Source organism: Corvus moneduloides, chromosome W (genome assembly GCF_009650955.1).
Source record: "Corvus moneduloides isolate bCorMon1 chromosome W, bCorMon1.pri, whole genome shotgun sequence".
Taxonomy (NCBI): domain Eukaryota; kingdom Metazoa; phylum Chordata; class Aves; order Passeriformes; family Corvidae; genus Corvus; species Corvus moneduloides.
In genome coordinates this window covers 11872609-11890411 of record NC_045510.1, presented here as the reverse complement: position 1 = coordinate 11890411, position 17803 = coordinate 11872609, and the positions used below count along the sequence as shown (strand labels likewise).

The window sequence follows — 17803 nt, the reverse complement described above, 5'->3', positions numbered from 1 at the left end:
TGCAAGACCTCTCCATTTCCATGTGTAGGAAAGACAGACCAAAAACTGGCATGGCAGAGCAAGGATCTGCTCCTCAAACTGAGGGGCAAGATGGAAATTCACAGCCAGTGGGAGCAGGGACATGTGGCCTGGGGAGTACAGGGATAAGGTCCGGATGTGTGGGGATGGGATCAGGAAAGCCAAGGCACAGATGGAACAGGACTTGGCAAGGGACATGAAGAATAACAAGAAGGGATTCTATAACTAGATAACTTGATCTCCTTCTATGACAAAGTGACCCACTTAGTACATGAGGGGAAGGCTGTGGATGTTTTCTATCTAGACTTCAGTAAAGTGTTTGACACTGTCTCCCATAGCATCCTCCTAGAAAAACTGCCTGCTCATGGCTTGGATGGATGGACTCCGGGATGGGTAAAAAACAGGCTGGATGACTGGGCCTAGAGAGTTGTGGTGAATGGAGATAAATCCAGTTGGCAGCTGATCACTAGCGGTGTTCCCCAGGGCTCAGGATTGGGGCCAGATCTGCTTAATATCTTTATTGATGATTTGGACATGGGGATTGAGTGCAGACACAGTAAACTTGCAGACAACACTAAGTTGGGTGGTGTGGCAAGACGTCCCCCCTCTCTCATGGCTGGGGCATTTGGAAGACAGAACTTGTTGGGGCCCTCCCCCCCGCCATGTAGTCCTGGGAGAGGGGCCCTGGGGGGGAGACACGGGGTTTCCCTAGCCCCTGGTCAGCCTCGTTCCCTATTGGTTGTTTTGTGTTCCTCTGCGCGGGCAAGGACCCTCGGGTCCCGTGATTGCCCCAGTTCCTCGGCAGACCTCCGGCCATGTGGCTGGAGAAATAAACATCTCTCTGAAACATCTATCAAGAATCGGTCCATATATATTTCTTTTCCACGGGCCTCGTTGATTTGATACGCATGTTGCAGTAATCTGCACTGTAACAAGAACTCAGGCCAGGATAATAGCCCAGCAAGGAGCCAAAGAACCCAGCAGGAGGTCAGAGAGCTCACCAGGAGGCCACCTCTAGGCTCCTGAAAGTCTGAGACCAAGCCCCGAGTACACATCTTAGTCTGGAAAGCAAATGTGGGAAGAGATGAAAGAAATATTCTTGACCAAAAGACACAGTTCTTATGTCTGTAAAAGCCCACACAATTATCGCAGAGGCAGAAGTCTCTTACACACTCCTCTGGAACGTGTGAGAAGATTTCTCCCCAAAGCTGGACGCAGTTTTGAGGTTACTTTTCCGGAAATTGAGGGAAAGGACTTCGATGTGTACCCCATCAAGAACTGGATGGTAAGAAACATTGAATCCTAAGTTATACTATTTCTCAACTAGCTGTAATTTTAATGGTACTTTTAATCCCACGTGTATAATACTAGTATTGTCTTTTTGTCTTATACCTGTGTAGTAATAGTCTGTTTTAAGTCTTATGTCTGTTAGTTTTGTGTCTATTAATAAATAATTCATTTTATAATAGACCAAATCAACCATTATTAAAGAACTTGCAAATAAGAGTGGATCCTTAGGGTGCTGGTCACCTCAATACAGCTACTGCCTGCTGCCAGAGGCCTGGGCAAAGGCAAGAGCTGATTTAAACCTACATCATCCATTCATAACCGGTGGGAGTGGTGATCTGCTCAAGGGTAGGAAGGATCTGCAGAGGGATCTGGACAGACTCGATCAATGGGCTAAGGACAACTGCATGAAGTTCAATAAAGGCCAAGTGCTGGGTCCTGCACTTGGGTCACAATAACCCCATGCAACGATACAGGCTGGGGCAGGAGAGACTTGAGAGCTGTTTGGCAGAAAGGGACTCGGGGCTGCGGGTTGAAAGCCATCTTAATATGAGCCAACAGTGTGCCCAGGTGGCCGAGAAGGCCAATGGCACCCTGGCCTGTATCAAAAATAGTGTGGCCAGCAGGACTAGGCAAGCGATTGTCCCCCTGTACTGGGCACTGGTGAAGCCGCACCTCGAGTAATGTGTCCAGTTTTGGGCCCCTCACTTCAAAAAGAACATAGAGGTGCTGGAGAAGGTGCCCAGAGAAGGGCAACAAAGCTGGTGAAGGGTCTAGAAAACATGTCTTATGAGGAACAGATGAGGGAACTGGGCTTGTTTAGTTTCGGGGAGAGGACGCTTAGGTGGAACCTCATTGCTCTTTACAACTACCTGAAAGGAGGTTGTAGTGAGGTGAGAGCCAGTTTCTTCTGCCAGGTAAGAAGTGACAGAATGAGAGGAAATGGCCTTAAGCTGAGAAAAAAGATTCAGATTAGATATTATAAAAAGGTTTTTCACCGTTAAGGTGGTCAGGCATTGGAATAGGTTGCCCAGGGAGGTGGTGGAGTCACCATCCTTGGAGGTGTTTAAGAGGTATCTGGATCTGGTGCTGGATAATATGGTTTAGAGGCTACAGTGGTAATGCTGGGTTGACAGTTGGACTTGATGATTGTGTTGGTTTAACACAGCCTGGTTTTTGGTGGGTGTTGGGAATTATTAAAGGATCAGGGACATGGATCATTGATAGAATTATGGGATCAATAAAAGAACTGTAGCAAGAGCCTGCAAGCAAAAGGCCTGTGTGAGAAAAACTCTCCATGAGAAAATCCCTGTGTGAAAAAAACAGGGCTGGGAACAAAAAGGGAGTTTTCAAGATTTACAGCTGTGTAGATAAGACCCGGAGAGGGAAAGGTGAACTCTGAATTCTTTTAATCATAACATAACTAGTAGAAGCTTGCCAATGTAAGTCCAATTATGTAGAAGTAGAAATGCGCTTTGATAAGTTTTAAGCCACTTAAGAGTTAACAAGCTGGTATACTATATAAATGCCTCTGGATTGCTAATAAAGGGAGCTTGCTCTTATCAACCACATTGGTTTTGGACTGCAATTTCTCCCCCCGCCGGAGTCCCCGGACTTTCTTCAATTCCGACAGGTGGGGGCGGGAAAAAAGCTGCTCGAAACTTCTATGTCCAGCACAGAGCCAATCACTGAAGGCTCTGACGATGGGCAGGTTACTAGCCCAATTAGACAAGTTGGTAACACCTCTGTGATGACATATTTAAGAAAGGAAAAACTGCAGGAAGCTCTCTTTCTTCTCCCGAGGGGTGGTGAGGCAGCCACTGGGGCCTATCCTGGCAGGGGCCGCTGGGGCCCGTGTGGCCAGAGCCCTCCCAAGGCCGGGATCATGTAACTAGGACCCTCCTGAGGCTGGGGCCCCCTGTGCGGTGCCAGTGAAAACCACGCGGCCGGGGCCGGCCATGTGGTGCCAGCAGGGACAAACTGGCCAGCAGCGAGAGACATGGCAAGCAATTCCCCGATGTGGAGCCTGGATGAGATCGACCTCTCAACTGCAACGTACAGAAACCAACTTTCTTCCAAGTCAGAGAAAAAGGAAAAGTGAGGACACTTGAGGAAAACCAACATGGCGGCACTGAGGTCAGTGAAAACAAGGAGAAGGAGGAGGTGCTTCAAGAACCAGAGCTGAGATTCTCCTGCAAGCCATGGTGAGGACTATGATACAACAAACTGTTTCCCTATAACTCATGAGGCGCATGGGGGGGGGGGGGGTGCAGAGATCCATGCGCAGCCCCTGAAGAAGAGTACTCACACTGGAGCGTGTGGATACTGAAAAGCTGTAATCTAGTAAGGAACTCAAACATCAAGAGATGACCCTTGCTTTTAGAGATAGAGGAAGAGAGCCTTCACTTCCAAACTAGAACAGCTCATCCTTAAAAGACTAAACCCCATGAACTAAAATGACTCACACTAGGCAGTTGTGGGAAGACTGCTTGGCCTGTGGGAGGGACTCATATTGCAGCAGGTTCGGGCGGGACTACTGCTTGTGGAAGTTAAAACCATGCTAGAAAAGTTTACAGAGAACTATCTCCTGTGGGAAGGATCCCACGGAACAGCAGAAGAAACTCTTTTCCTTAAGTATACTGAAAAAAGATTTTTAAGAAGTGAAATCCTGACCAAAACCCCATGTTTTGTTTCCTTGCACGGTTGGTGGAAAGAGGGAGGGATTGGGAAAGAAAGGTGTTCTGAAGGTTTGCTTTGGTTCTCATTACCCTTTTTACTTTTAATTATGTTAATAATAAATCTTCTTTATACTGTTTAAGTTTTGAACCTGTTTTGCCTTAAAGTGGTTTTTTTTCCATAATCCTTATCTCAACTCAGGAAAATGAAGTTTTCACTTCCCCCTCCTCTGCTCAGCTATAGCAGAGGAAAATAAGTAAATGTTTGGTTTTTTTGTGGGTGCCTGGCACTTAGCCAGTATCATACCAGGACAATGATCTTAAAGGTCTCTTCAACCTTGATGATTCTATGATTCTAAGTACATAGTTAAGAAAAGAAAGGCCAAGGAGACCATACACCCCTCTCCCCAATAAATGAGAACAGCAAACTGGAGACAGATATGGGAGAAGGCTGAGGTACTCAATGAGTTCTTCACCTCATTCTTCACTGGCAGTCACGCTTCCCACTTCTCTCAAGTCCCTGATCCTCTAGGTGGCTGTTAGGGGAGTAAAGTCCTTCTCAAATGTAAGCAAAGAGCAGGTTTGGGACCACTTAATGAAATTCAATAGTCACAAGTCTAGGGGGCCTGATGAGATGTATCCCAGGGTCCTGAGGGAATTGGCTGATGTTGTTGCCAAGCTACTCTCCGTCATATTTGAAAAGTCATGGTGGTCAGGCTGAGTCCCTGGTGACTGGAAAAAGGGAACCATCACTCCCATTTTTAAAAAGGAAGACCCAGGTGACTACAGACCAGTGAGCCTCACCTCTGTGCTTGAGAAAATCATGGAACACATCCTCATGGAAGCAATGTTAAGGCACATACAAGACAAGGAAGTGATCTGAGACAACCAGCACAGCTTTACTAAGAGAAAATCTTGCCTGATGTATCTGGTGACCTTCTATGATGGAGTGACAGTAATGGTAAACACTCAAATGACCTTGCAGCTGGGAAGAACTCTTGATAAGCCTGTGCGAACAGCAACCACCAATCCTGTGGCATGGACCGAGTTTAATGGTGCCTCTGTCTCTGCTTGCGTACCTCTGCCTGGGGGTTGCTTTGGGAATCTCCCATTAGTGAGGTAGCAGAAATAAATTTACTCTTTGCATTCTAACTATGGGTTTGTAGTTGTTCCAGCTGCCTGCCTGTGTCAGCTCACATTTGACGTAGTAGGCAGGATCCGGGAACAACCACTCCGTGGCTAGCAAAAAGGTCAGAGATTAGGGAGACTGTGATGGCGACTCCCTGTATTTCGGGATGGCCCAATACTGAGGCACTGGGCCCCCTTGCCCACTTTCCTAGCTACAACAGCTCCGACGTCAGCATGGCCTGAAATAGATGATGGGGTAGTGGTTACCCTCCAGATGATTAGCTCAGCTGGTTAGAGCATGGTGCTAATAACGCCAAGGTTGTAGATTCAATCCCCCTATGGGCCATTCATTTAAGTTGGACTTGATGATCCTTCTGGGTCCATTCCAACTCAGACTATTCTATGATTCTGTGATTGAGACAGCCGTGCTCAGATTGCCTTGAAAAGCAGCATCAATGTCTTTTCACAAACTGGTGGGGAGATTGGAATGGCTAGTAGCTACCAGTCTTAGAGGTCTTAACTATGAAGTTACAGCACCACAGAGCAAGATGAGAGACTATGAAAAGGAAGTCAGGACTTTATAAGACGCAAAGGTGATTGCTCAATAAGTAATTACCACTCAAACAGAGCAATGCTATGAGCAGCAATGTGCTGTAGAATGGCTGGTGGCATGTATTGCCAACAAACCAAGGCACAGATATGGGAAAAGTAAGGTTTAGATTTCTCAAGTTCATGCTCTCACTATGAAATCTTCATGGGATCCTGAGGAATGGGATGTAAAGATCTGGAGTGAGTCCTCAGACTCCAAGATTGAATTTGAGCCAGATTTAGTAGATAAGGAGGTGTCAAGAAGCATGACTGCTCATACAAGTGGAGGGGCAGAGGAATGTGCCAGACGGAGAGGTATAGGTCACATGCACTTATGTCAAAAATAGGTTAGAAACTGTTATACAGTTAATAGTAATATTGTTAAATAGTTAATAATTGTTATGTTAATAATGCATGTACTGTTAAAAGGTTTGGTTATTATATTATAAAAGGGGTACTGTGTTACACCTAAGTAAAGTGCACCCCCTCCCAAGCAACGAGCCAGCCTGGATGAAACCCTTAAGAACCAATCAGTGCCTTAACCTTCATGCAAATGAAGGATCCAAACAGAGACCAATCCAAAGGGACAAAAAAACAGTATAAAAAGGGGGCATCCAGGTCAGTGAGGCATGCTGCTAGACCTTGAACATCGGGAACATCCCTGCTCTGAAGAAGAAGATCCAGCGCCAGATCTGCAGAATCCACGCTCATCACTGACCAGGAGCCCTCCTGCTCTACTCACCCTGGAGCATCGGCGTGTGCTCTACCTGCGGACCCCTATGCTTAAGGCCACATAATAAAAGCTGAAATCACTTTAGAACCGGGAGTGCGTTCCCGTTTTTAACAGCTTGGGGACTCGTCCGGGATACGACCTCGCCCGACCAGGACCAGAGGACGGGACGGCCGCCTGTCCTCCCCGGGTCCACGGAGGGACCTTGCGTCGGTATCCGGAAAAGGCCGGAGGCACGAGGCACAGCAGAGTGGGATGCTAGCTGGTGAGTATCACCCATCCACGGGCAGGGGGAGCCAGGGAGGGCGAGTGTGTGGAGAGTGTGTGAGACGGGACCAGTAGCTCTGAGCCCCGAAGTGAGTGCAGACTTCCTAGTGAATCAGGGGGATGGGAAGCAGGAGAATTAGTTTGTTAGGAACAATGCATCCAGCTTGGTCAGCATACCAGGGCAGGAAGAAAAGATAAGAGACCACTGATAAGGGCAGAGGGAGTCTCAGACAGACATCCTGCGCTCAACCCAAAACTAGCTCAAACCAGTCTCAAAGCTTAAACCCAGGCCAGGGGTACAAAAGAGCATGCGTAGGGAAGAAAGGTGAAAAGTTCAGGATGAGGAAGACTCCTGACTTCATCAAAAAGACCCTCGGAAGACCCCTACCAAAGCCACCAAACCACACTGCGCAAGCGCAACGCGGATGTAAATGACTTTTGGGTTCATTATAATACTAAGCGAGGCTGGGCGGGGCTAGGTGATGAATATGTATAGGCGTGCTGCGAAACTTAATGAATATGGAACTTGTAACCCGATAAATACCGAGCTGAATGCAGCTGTCGGCACGCATGGCTTTGGAGGAGCGATCCCCCGTGCGTCCCAGCTGGAAATAAACATACCTACTTTACTACTTCTTTAGTAGTGGAGTTCTGTCCGCTCTTCATTTGGCGAGCAGCCAGGAGAAACTCTGTCCGGCTGCAGGATCGGCTGAGGAGCGGACATCCTAGGCGCGGCCCAGGGCTTTCCTGGAGGATCTCCGCCCCTCGGCTCGCTCACTGCGGCGGACAGACAACGACCTGGAACTGCGGATAAACGGTATGTTTTGCATTTAGGTTGCCTATAAGTCGTACGCGTGGCCAGGGCTGCTGGTAAGCCGCGAGGAGACGTCCCGCGTTCAGCGCAGTCCCTGTGAGGGTAAAGGTGGGGCTTGCAAGCAATCGGCTACTGCAGCCGGCAAGAGGGAATCGCCGACCGATAGAGCGGCCGCTAGCGATCCTGGGAGCGGATCGGGTGATTCCAGGGGGGGGGTCCCGCCGGAACTTGTTACCGTGTCGGAAAATACAAGCGGGACCCTGAAACTGTTACAAGCGAGTGTTGCGAACATTTTTGCTACTAGTAGCTGGTTTGAATGCTGTTGTGTTGCTTATATGTCTATGTGGATATTGGTTGTTGTCGGACTGCTTTTATGTGTGTAGATGTGTATTAGGTCGCCTACTCGTTTGTAAATCGGGAGCGTGCGTGTTGCCGTGTGTCGTTTGAGAGTGTGATACTGAGACATTTGTTTGGGGGAGTGCTTGCTTGTTGAATTTAGAATCGTGGCTGGGAGAACCTCTGCAGAAGGATTAGTGGCAGAGAATTTAGAGTTTGAAAGAGTACGTGGAATAACTTGTTTTGTGGATGTGTCAGAACCTTTTATTCAACGGGAGGATGGCAGGTTGCATGGGTATTAATACAGTGTAAAGTTTGTACGAGGAGATGATACTGTTCTTCTGCCAGACGGCAGAGCCTGTGTTCTCAGTGCTATTAAGCTGATTTTGAGCCTGAGATTTTAAAGGTTGTGTGTGGGAAGTCGCATTTGGTACCTGAGATTTAGGAATTTCGGGAAGAAATTGGGAAAGAACTGAGAGAGAGTGTGGAAAAAGGGGATTTCAAGCAGCAGCAAGGCAGGCTTGGCAGAAGGCACAAGAAAATTTATAAAGAGTAACTTATACACTACACAGGTGACCCGGAGGGGGTGGCACAGTATGGGAACCAGACAAAGTAAGGGAATCCCCAGAGCAAGCCCGCTGGGCTGTATTCTGGTACATTGGAAGGAGATAGTAGGAGCTGGAGGCACAGAAAATAAAAGAACCCTTATAAAATATTGTACCCAGTGGTGGCCACTGTATAAATTAGAAAATGAAGCCAAATGGCCATCTAATGGAACTTTAGATTATAATACCTTGCTTCAGTTAATGCTGTTTCTGAGACGGGAAGGTAAATGGGAAGAAGTTTCCTACGCTGACGCATTTTTTTCTCTCCGAAAACACCCTGAATGGCAGAGAGATTGTGGAATCAAACCCCCCAGTGATCCTATGGTGTTAGCTCTGGAAAAAGAAAATAATAAGGGCCGAAGAAGAATTAAACGATGCTGTTCGTCATGCAGTATAGGTCAAAGATGCACAAGGTCAGACAAAGTCTATCAAGCAGCAGCTCAGGGACAAGATGATGATGAATTAACCGATTTGCTTAAGCCTCCCCTTAGGAGACAGGAAGAGGATGCGGACTCAGAAGGAACACCAACGCCAACCTCCTCTCCCCCGGGCAGTCCTGTCTCATCCCGAACCAGGAAACAGGTACTGATGGCACCTCTGAGAGAGGCAGTGGCACCTGATGGGGATACAATGTTAATTAGAGTACCTTTCTCTACTGCTGACCTAGATGCATGGTATAACGTTGCCAAAAATTACCGAAGTGATCCAGCAGGTACTGCTGAGTGCTTGCGACTTATAATTAAACAGCATAATCCAGATTGGGCTGATATACAATTATTATTGGGTGGACTAACAGAGACAGAAAGACAGCTAGTTTTGAAAACAGCTCGAGACTTGGCAGAGGACTATTACAAAACACAACAATTAGATGTAAAAGATTACTTCCCACTCCAGGAACCACACTGGAACCCGAATAGAACAGCTGAATTAAAGAAATTAAAAGGTTATCAAGAATGGATAGCAAAAGGGGTGGAAAGAGCTATTCCCAAGACCCTAAACTGGTCAGCTTTGTACGCAATAAGACAGGGTCCTTCCGAGTCACCATCTGAATTCCTGGATCGTCTGAGGGATGCAATGCGCCGTAACACATCGCTGGATCCTGAGACCGAGGTAGGGGTACAACAGCTGGTATCTTTGTTTCTAGGACAATCCACAGGAGATATCAGACGTAAATTGCAGAAACTTCAGGGGCCAGAAGGGAGGAACCTGGAAACTCTATTGGATGCAGCTTGGAGGGTATTCAGTAATCGAGAAGAAGGTTACAAGCAAGGGATGAGGAAATTAGTAGCAGTAGTAAAAGAAGGGAATAGAGAAAAGCTTAGACAAGGACCCCCCAGACGAGGACCTCCCAGACAAGGCCCACCCCGGCTAGGTAGAGACCAATGCGCGATTTGTGGGAGGTTTGGTCATTGGGAAAACGAGTGCCCAGAAAGAAGACAAGAAGACCACCAGAACAAGGGAAACCGAGGAAGGGGGAGGGTGGTTGCACACGTGAAAGAAGATTGAAGAGGACCGGGGGATTCCACCCTAGCAGATCCACTGGTTATAATGAAGCTAGGGGACAAGGAAAAAGAAATAGAATTTTTGGTGGATACAGGGGCAACATATTCAGTTTTAAATAAAGCTTTAATGCCTGTGGGGGATGACTATATTGTGGTACATGGAGATACTGGCCAATCTGAAAAAGCTTATTTTTTTAAACCATTGAAATATAAAATTGGGAAACAATGGGGTATTCACAAGTTTTTATATTTACCCAATTCTCCAAAGGCTCTCTTGGGAAGAGATTTATTAGAACAATTACAAGCAACCATTATTTTTAGGAATGGGGAAGTTATTCTGGAGGTAAATGACCAACAGTATGTAGAAATACTGAGCCTAATACTAACAACCAAAGACCCTGTAGAGGAAATCAGGGAAGAGATAATGGAGCAAGTGTTCCCAGGAGTCTGGGCCACAGATGTACCTGGAAGAGCCAAAAATGCAACCCCAATACAGATCAAACTCAAAGAAGGGAGACAACCAGTTAGAATTAAACAGTACCCCCTTAAAAGGGAAGACAGGGAAGGAATTGGCCCGATAATTGAAAAATTCTTGCAGTTGGGATTACTAAAAGAGTGCCAGTCTGATTTCAATACTCCTATCTTGCCTGTCCGTAAACCTGATGGGTCTTACCGGGTGGTACAGGATTTACGGGCTGTTAACAAGATAACTGAGGACCTCTATCCTGTGGTGGCAAACCCTTACACTCTGCTAACATGTTTAACACCAGAGCTAACTTGGTTTACTGTTTTAGATCTAAAGGACGCCTTCTTTTGCCTCCCTCTCCATGAAGCCAGCCAGAAAATTTTTGCATTCGAATGGGAAAGCCCTAAGAGTGGGCGCAAAACCCAGCTCACATGGACGGTGTTGCCTCAGGGATTTAAGAACAGCCCCACCCTGTTTGGAGAACAGCTCGCAAAAGACATAGAGTCCTGGGAAGCCCCACCAGGAGAAGGGAAGCTATTGCAGTACGTGGATGATCTCCTAATAGCTACCCGAACAGAGGAAGCTTGCACAGCCTGGACGGTAAGCCTTTTAAACTTCCTGGGACTCCAAGGGTACAGGGTATCCAAGAAAAAGGCTCAGGTGGTGAAACAAAAAGTGATCTATCTGGGCTATGAAGTCAGTGCTGGGCAACGAACTTTGGGGCAAGATCGCAAAGAAGCGATATGCCAAACCCCGAAACCCCAGACAGTGAAAGAGTTACGGACTTTTCTGGGGATGACAGGGTGGTGCAGACTGTGGATTTACAATTACGGGCTGCTCGTGAAACCACTATATGAACTCATTACAAAGGAAAGCAGAGATCTCCAGTGGACAAAGGAGGCCACGCGGGCCTTCAGCCAGCTGAAGAATGCCCTCATGTCAGCTCCAGCTCTAGGACTTCCAGACGTGAGTAAGCCATTCTTTCTATTTTCCCATGAGAAGCAAGGGATCGCCCTGGGAATACTAGCACAGGACCTGGGCCCATACCGATGGGCAGTTGCCTATTTCTCTAAGCAGCTAGATGCAGCAGCCAAAGGATGGCCTGGGTGCCTCAGAGCTGTTGCAGCAGTCGTGCTAAACATCCAGGAAGCACGCAAATTCACCTTGGGCCAGAGAATGACTGTGCTGGTGTCCCACACGGTGTCCGTGGTGCTGGAAGTGAAAGGTGGGCACTGGCTCTCCCCACAACGGTTCCTGAAATATCAAGCCATCATGGTAGAACAAGATGATGTAGAAATAGCGGTAACTAACATTGTCAACCCAGCTTCCTTTCTCAGTGGAAATCAAGGGGAACCGGTACGCCATGATTGCCTGGAGACTATCGAAGCCACCTACTCCAGCCGCCCAGATCTAAAGGATACCCCTTTAGACAACACAGAGACCTGGTTTACTGATGGAAGCAGCTACATCATCAGTGGAAAGCGGCATGCTGGGTATGCAGTTACCACCTGCCGCGAGGTGATAGAATCTGGAGCCCTGCCAACAAACACCTCTGCGCAGAAGGCTGAAATAATCGCCCTAACCCGTGCCTTAGAGATGGCAAAAGGAAAGAAAATAAACATCTATACAGACTCAAGGTATGCCTTTGGAGTTGTGCACGCACACGGGGCCATTTGGAAAGAAAGAGGACTGTTAAATTCGCATGGAAAGAACATCAAACATGCACAAGAAATAATGCAGCTGTTAGAAGCAGTCCAGCTACCTGAGAAGGTAGCAATCATGCACATAAGGGCGCATCAAAAGGTGAGCTCAGAATTAGAAGAAGGAAATGAACTGGTGGACAGAGAGGCAAAAGAGGCAGCAAAAGGTGAGGTAACAATAACTGGAGCCTTGATCCCAGATGGACAACTTTCCCTAGAGGGTAAGCCAACATATAATAAAAAAGACAGGAAATTGATTAAAGATGAAAGGGGAACATTTAACCAAGAGGGATGGGCTATCAATGCAGAAGGAAAAGTAGTTATTCCCTCTCATTTGCTATGGGCCGTAGTTAGAGAGGAACACCAGAAAACACACTGGGGAACAAATGCCTTATATAACTACTTAATTGGGAAAATTATCGCTAGAAACTTATACAAAACTGTTGTGCAGGTAACTCGACAGTGTAACCTTTGCCTCCAGACTAACCCCAGAAACACCCCCAAACCAAAAATGGGCCAGATTGGGAGAGGCCATGGGCCTGGACAGCAGTGGCAAATTGATTTCACAGAACTTCCAAGAAAAGGGGGGTACCGATATTTATTAGTACTAACAGATACTTTTTCAGGATGGCCAGAAGCTTTTCCTACCAGGACCGCTAAGGCTCGAGAAGTAACCAAGGTGTTACTACAAGAAATAATACCGCGCTTCGGAGTTCCAGCCACAATGTCCTCAGATAGGGGACCACATTTTATTTCAAGGGTGGTACAACAAACCAGCCGACATTTAGGCATAGACTGGGAACTCCACACTCCATACCATCCCCAGTCAAGTGGCCAAGTAGAGAAAATGAATCATTTGATTAAACAGCAAATTGTGAGATTAGGGCAAGAAGCTAACCTACCCTGGCCCCAATCTCTTCCACTTGCGTTGTTACGAATTCGGACCAAGCCCAGAATTAAGGAAAAGTTAAGTCCCTTCGAAATACTCTATGGGAGACCATATGGGGTACAGAAAGGCATATCTACCCAAATAGGGGAAGAGACGCTAACCACCTACATGATTGCCTTAGATAAACAGCTTAGAGAAATTGGAAAACATGTGGCTAGAACTCGAAGTCGAGGTTTGGACGGTCTTCTACATGACATTCAGCCTGGAGATTATGTATATGTTAAGTCTCTTACAGAAAAGACTCTGGAACCACAGTGGGAAGGACCATTCCAGGTACTCCTCACCACTTACACCACGATTAAGATCAGAGAACAGAGTGCCTGGATTCACCATACCCGAGTAGAGAAGGCTCCAGAGGCCCCTTGGAAAGTGACCCCTGGGGATGATGAACTGAAATTGAAGTTTACCCGAACAAAATGAAAATGTTAGGGTGGCACGCAAGTATAACCCAGAAAAATTGTTTTTCTCACAGTTATAATTGTAACCTTCAGCTGGGAAGTTATTCATAAGAGAGAGGACATATGGTCCCAAGCCTTTATGCGGGTTACTGGACTCATGGGGAGATATTCTGATATAAAAGATTTAAACCTGTTGACTGTAGTCATGCACAGAAACCAAATGTATACAAAGCAAGAATGGAAAAAACAAAGAACTTGGCAGCTCCAAGGGACTGTAGGAGAAAAAATCAAGATAGGATGCCGAATGGTTAACGGGACTGCTCATAGAAAAGCAACCCAAATCAGTGTCTCAACTACTCCTACAGACAAACACCGTGAGATCTGTAGTTATTCAAGTGAAGCAGATTGTTGGTATAATTTTACATTAGTACAGACTGTGGAAGTGGTTTGTCTTTGGGGCCAAGACAGCAATGGACTCTCATTCAAATTCCAGATAAATGCCATGGCTAGGCCTACTACCCACTCTGACGATCAGATCCAAACCCAGGTCACATTACTTAAGTCTGAGCCAAAAGTTTATGAGATTGGCCCTTATGTAGTGAGGAACACAGGCCAGCAATTACTGCTGTTTAATCCAGAATGGTCTCTTAAGCGTGTAGAACTACTAATGCAAATTAACATTTCTGAAATCCAACCAGCCTGCTCCCCTTTAATTCAAACATCCCTTGAAGGATGGACAGCCTGGCTACAGAAGCAAACACCCCTCAAAGGCAGAATGCGGAGAGACCTGACTGGCATGCTGGGAACAGGACTGGGAGTCATAAATGGGATTGATTCAGAGATACTGATGAACAAACTGGCCACAGCGACCAGTGATCTGACCAAATTAAAACAGCCCCTACAATCCTCCCTCTTAGCATTAGGAAACAGCCAGTGGCAAGTCTCAAAAATACTCCCAGACCTAGCAAAACTCAGCAACCTGGACCACGAACTGATATTAAACACACTTGGCACAGCTCAAGACAACGTCTCATTAGCCCTTAGCTGCATACAAGCTCAATTATGGATGCAGTCCACAGCTTCCTTAATCATAAGAGAAGGTAATGAAGGTGTTTTTCCTATTGAAATCTGAGAGGCTGTTTGGAACAATGCTACTAAATTAGAAAGAAAGCTCCAATCCTGGTGGACCTTGGTAAATTTCACCTATGACCCAATGACTAACATAGCTACTGCCTTCGTGCTTACGATACGGAATGCCACAGTTTATGTAATTCATCCTATTGTTGCATTGGGACTAAACCATAAAGGGACAGTTTTTTACCCCTCTGAACATAGAGTATGGGCTCGGATGGTAGGAGAAAAATGGCAAACAGTGAATTTAGAATCTTGCATCACACGGGAACAACAAGGATCTATCTGTGAAAGTAATACACTTGATGCCAGAGACATATGTCTTGATGCAGAACAAGGCATTTGTCACTTTGAGATCCACCCAGACACTTCACCAAAAACTGTACTTGTATATATTGGTCAAGGCTGTGTATGCTTAAGAACTATCTGCACTTCTATGATAATAGATGACAATGTTATTAATGTAACTGCCATGAATCACTCTAATTTTTGTATTTGTAATTTTGCCAAAATTGTTGGGTGTGACTTTTCGTATTTAGCACCAGTTGTGTCTCATCAATTAATAAGGTCTAACTACACCATTTACCATAAATTGCTACCCACACCTATTGGGATGGACCTAACATTAGTAAAGCAATTAGTGAAACATCAGGACCTAATGGAGATTTTGAGAGAAATCCAAAGAAATGGGGAAAAGACCTTAATCACCGTCCATTATGACACACAAGAAATCAGCAGAATCTTGCAAAGAGTAAAACAAGACGCAAGCCATAACTGGTGGGACTCGCTTTTCAGGTGGTCACCTACCGCAACAGGCATCCTAAATACGTTATGTCACCCCATCATTGTCTTACTAACCTTGGTTAGTGTCTGCCTCGTGCTATCACGTTACTAATTTGGAACTATAGAGTACTCAAAAGGTTATCAGTTCTAACTACTTTGTCAAACGCACACAGAAAAACATTAAGGGATGCCTACCAAAAAAAATTCATTAGAAAAAGAATTTAAGTATTAGTAAAAGAATTTACTAACTCTTTAGAAAAGGGGGGACTGAATCAGGGGGATGGGAAGCAGGAGAATTAGTTTGTTAGGAACAACGCATCCAGCTTGGTCAGCATACCAGGGCAGGAAGAAAAGATAAGAGACCACTGATAAGGGCAGAGGGAGTCTCAGACAGACATCCTGCGCTCAACCCAAAACTAGCTCAAACCAGTCTCGAAGCTTAAACCCAGGCCAGGGGTACAAAAGAGCATGCGTAGGGAAGAAAGGTGAAAAGTTCAGGATGAGGAAGACTCCTGACTTCATCAAAAAGACCCTCGGAAGACCCCTACCAAAGCCACCAAACCACACTGCGCAAGCGCAACGCGGATATAAATGACTTTTGGGTTCATTATAATACGAAGCGAGGCTGGGCGGGGCTAGGTGATGAATATGTATAGGCGTGCTGCGAAACTTAATGAATATGGAACTTGTAACCCGATAAATACCGAGCTGAATGCAGCTGTCGGCACGCATGGCTTTGGAGGAGCGATCCCCCGTGCGTCCCAGCTGGAAATAAACATACCTACTTTACTACTTCTTTAGTAGTGGAGTTCTGTCCGCTCTTCACTAGTACCATGGTTCTGGCTTCTCCGCGAGAAGACCAGCTGGGAATGGAGGGAAGCGAAAGAGGGAAGAGTGAATGAGGCACCCCTCTCCTTGTTCCTACAGTCAGGACACCCGGGCAGGCCCCGTTAGAGCCTGGTAAGCCATTGTCCCCTGGGCGTGTAGGGAGCTGTGGTGAAGGTGTGAGTGACTCGAAAAGAAGCCATTGTCCCCTGGGCGTGTAGGGGGCTAAGAGAGTGAGTCACACGCAAATTAGCCCCAGTTCCTCGGGCGTTTGAGAGCTGGGGTGAAGGTGTGAGTGACACGAAAACAGGGTCACAGGTGAACTGGTGGATGCACCAGCACCCCAGGCAACCAGATTCAGGGTCCTTCCCTCAGGCCTGGGGGTACTGGAGCCCAGAGAGGCCGACCCCAAGGCGAGGGGGCCACAGTACCTTTATAGCACCACGGCCGCGAGAGGGGCGGTCATGTGGCCCATTCCTCAGGGTACAAGGGTGGGAAGTCCAGCTTCAAAGCCCTGACTCTGAGGCTATCTCTAGGGAAGAGGGATAGTCAAACTTCGGGGGAGGCGGAAGGGGTCAGGGTTGGGGCCTACACGGACCAGTGATTCCCTGGCAACAGGGGTCCGCTTCATGTAAGTCTAAGAGGTTTGCTAAAGTTTCCTTCCTCTGTCCAATAAAAGAAAGGGGAAATAAAAGGGAGTGCTAAACCTAGGTCAGTGGGGAAACCTAGGGTTTAGTACTCGGGGGCTCTGAAGTGTCGAGAAAGAACCTAAAAGTCCAGGTGGGCGAGGCATCAGAGCCAGGACTCAGAAGTCGAGGTGTGTGTGTGTGAACAGGCCTGAGAAATTGAGTGAGCAAAAATTCTTTTCTTCTTCTTTTTCCTTCTTCTTTTTTTATTCTTTTTCTTCTTTGTCCCCTGCACCACCTTTCTTGAGGGTGTGTACGAATGTGTGAATGAGATAAGGATAAGTGGTCGTTAGATAAGAATGCCAGATAAGAGTGCCCAGGGGCACCAAAGTTGATTATTGAGGACAGGGAGACCTGTTGTGTAAACAGAAAGAGATAAGAGGGAGCCATTTTTAATTCAGAGAACTTCTCCCTCTTTTAAGTTAAAAAGCAAGACAAATCTTTTTAAAGGGCCAGTAACAGTAAGTTGGTATTACCTTGGCAATTTTATTTATCGGCCCAAAAGCTTATAATAACTAAAGGTCACCATGGGCCAGGGCCACAGTAGACAAAGAGGGCGACCAAAGAAAAAGAATAAGAATATTCCTCCTGGTAGCCCCCTTGGTGATATATTGGATGATTGGAATAGGTGGGAAACAACTAAAAAGTTCGATCAAGTGAGGATGATTTATTACTGTGCGGAACATTGGCCAAAGAGGAAATTACAACAAAAGTCTTTAAAGTGGCCCTGGTATGGAAGCAGAGATAAGTGGTTATGTAAGTTATTATATCAGCAAGTGTGTAACCAAGAAAACCCTAATTCTGAAGAAGTAGAGTATGTAACTTGCTGGGTCAAATATGTATCTAGGGAAGGGGATTCTAAGGTATAAAAAAGGATAAAGAACAGAAATCAGAGGAAGAAGATAAAGAAAACGA

At 46.4% G+C, this 17803-nt stretch overlaps 2 protein-coding genes across 3 annotated transcripts in view; one reads left to right on the top strand and one right to left on the bottom strand.

Annotated features, from left to right (window-relative positions):
- Positions 1 to 17803, bottom strand: part of LOC116437343 (zinc finger SWIM domain-containing protein 6-like) — a 405850-nt gene that overhangs the window by 274076 nt on the left and 113971 nt on the right. The gene's annotated exons all lie outside the window — the stretch shown is intronic.
- On the top strand, positions 7413 to 10123 carry LOC116437345. 2 transcript variants are annotated; one of them, XM_032095017.1, is made up of 2 exons: positions 7413 to 7510; positions 8929 to 10123. In XM_032095017.1, exon 2 carries the CDS (start codon positions 9037 to 9039, stop codon positions 9952 to 9954), a length of 918 nt encoding a protein of 305 aa, XP_031950908.1. In that variant the 5' UTR covers positions 7413 to 7510; positions 8929 to 9036; the 3' UTR covers positions 9955 to 10123. The 2 variants fall into 2 exon arrangements, with proteins under 2 accessions (XP_031950908.1, XP_031950907.1); XM_032095016.1 differs by having other exon boundaries at positions 7416 to 7510; positions 8737 to 10123.

Coding starts and splice junctions, on each gene's coding strand:
- LOC116437345 (XM_032095016.1), top strand. CDS start 8,770: ATGGTGTTAGCTCTGGAAAAAGAAAATAATAAGGGCCGAAGAAGAATT.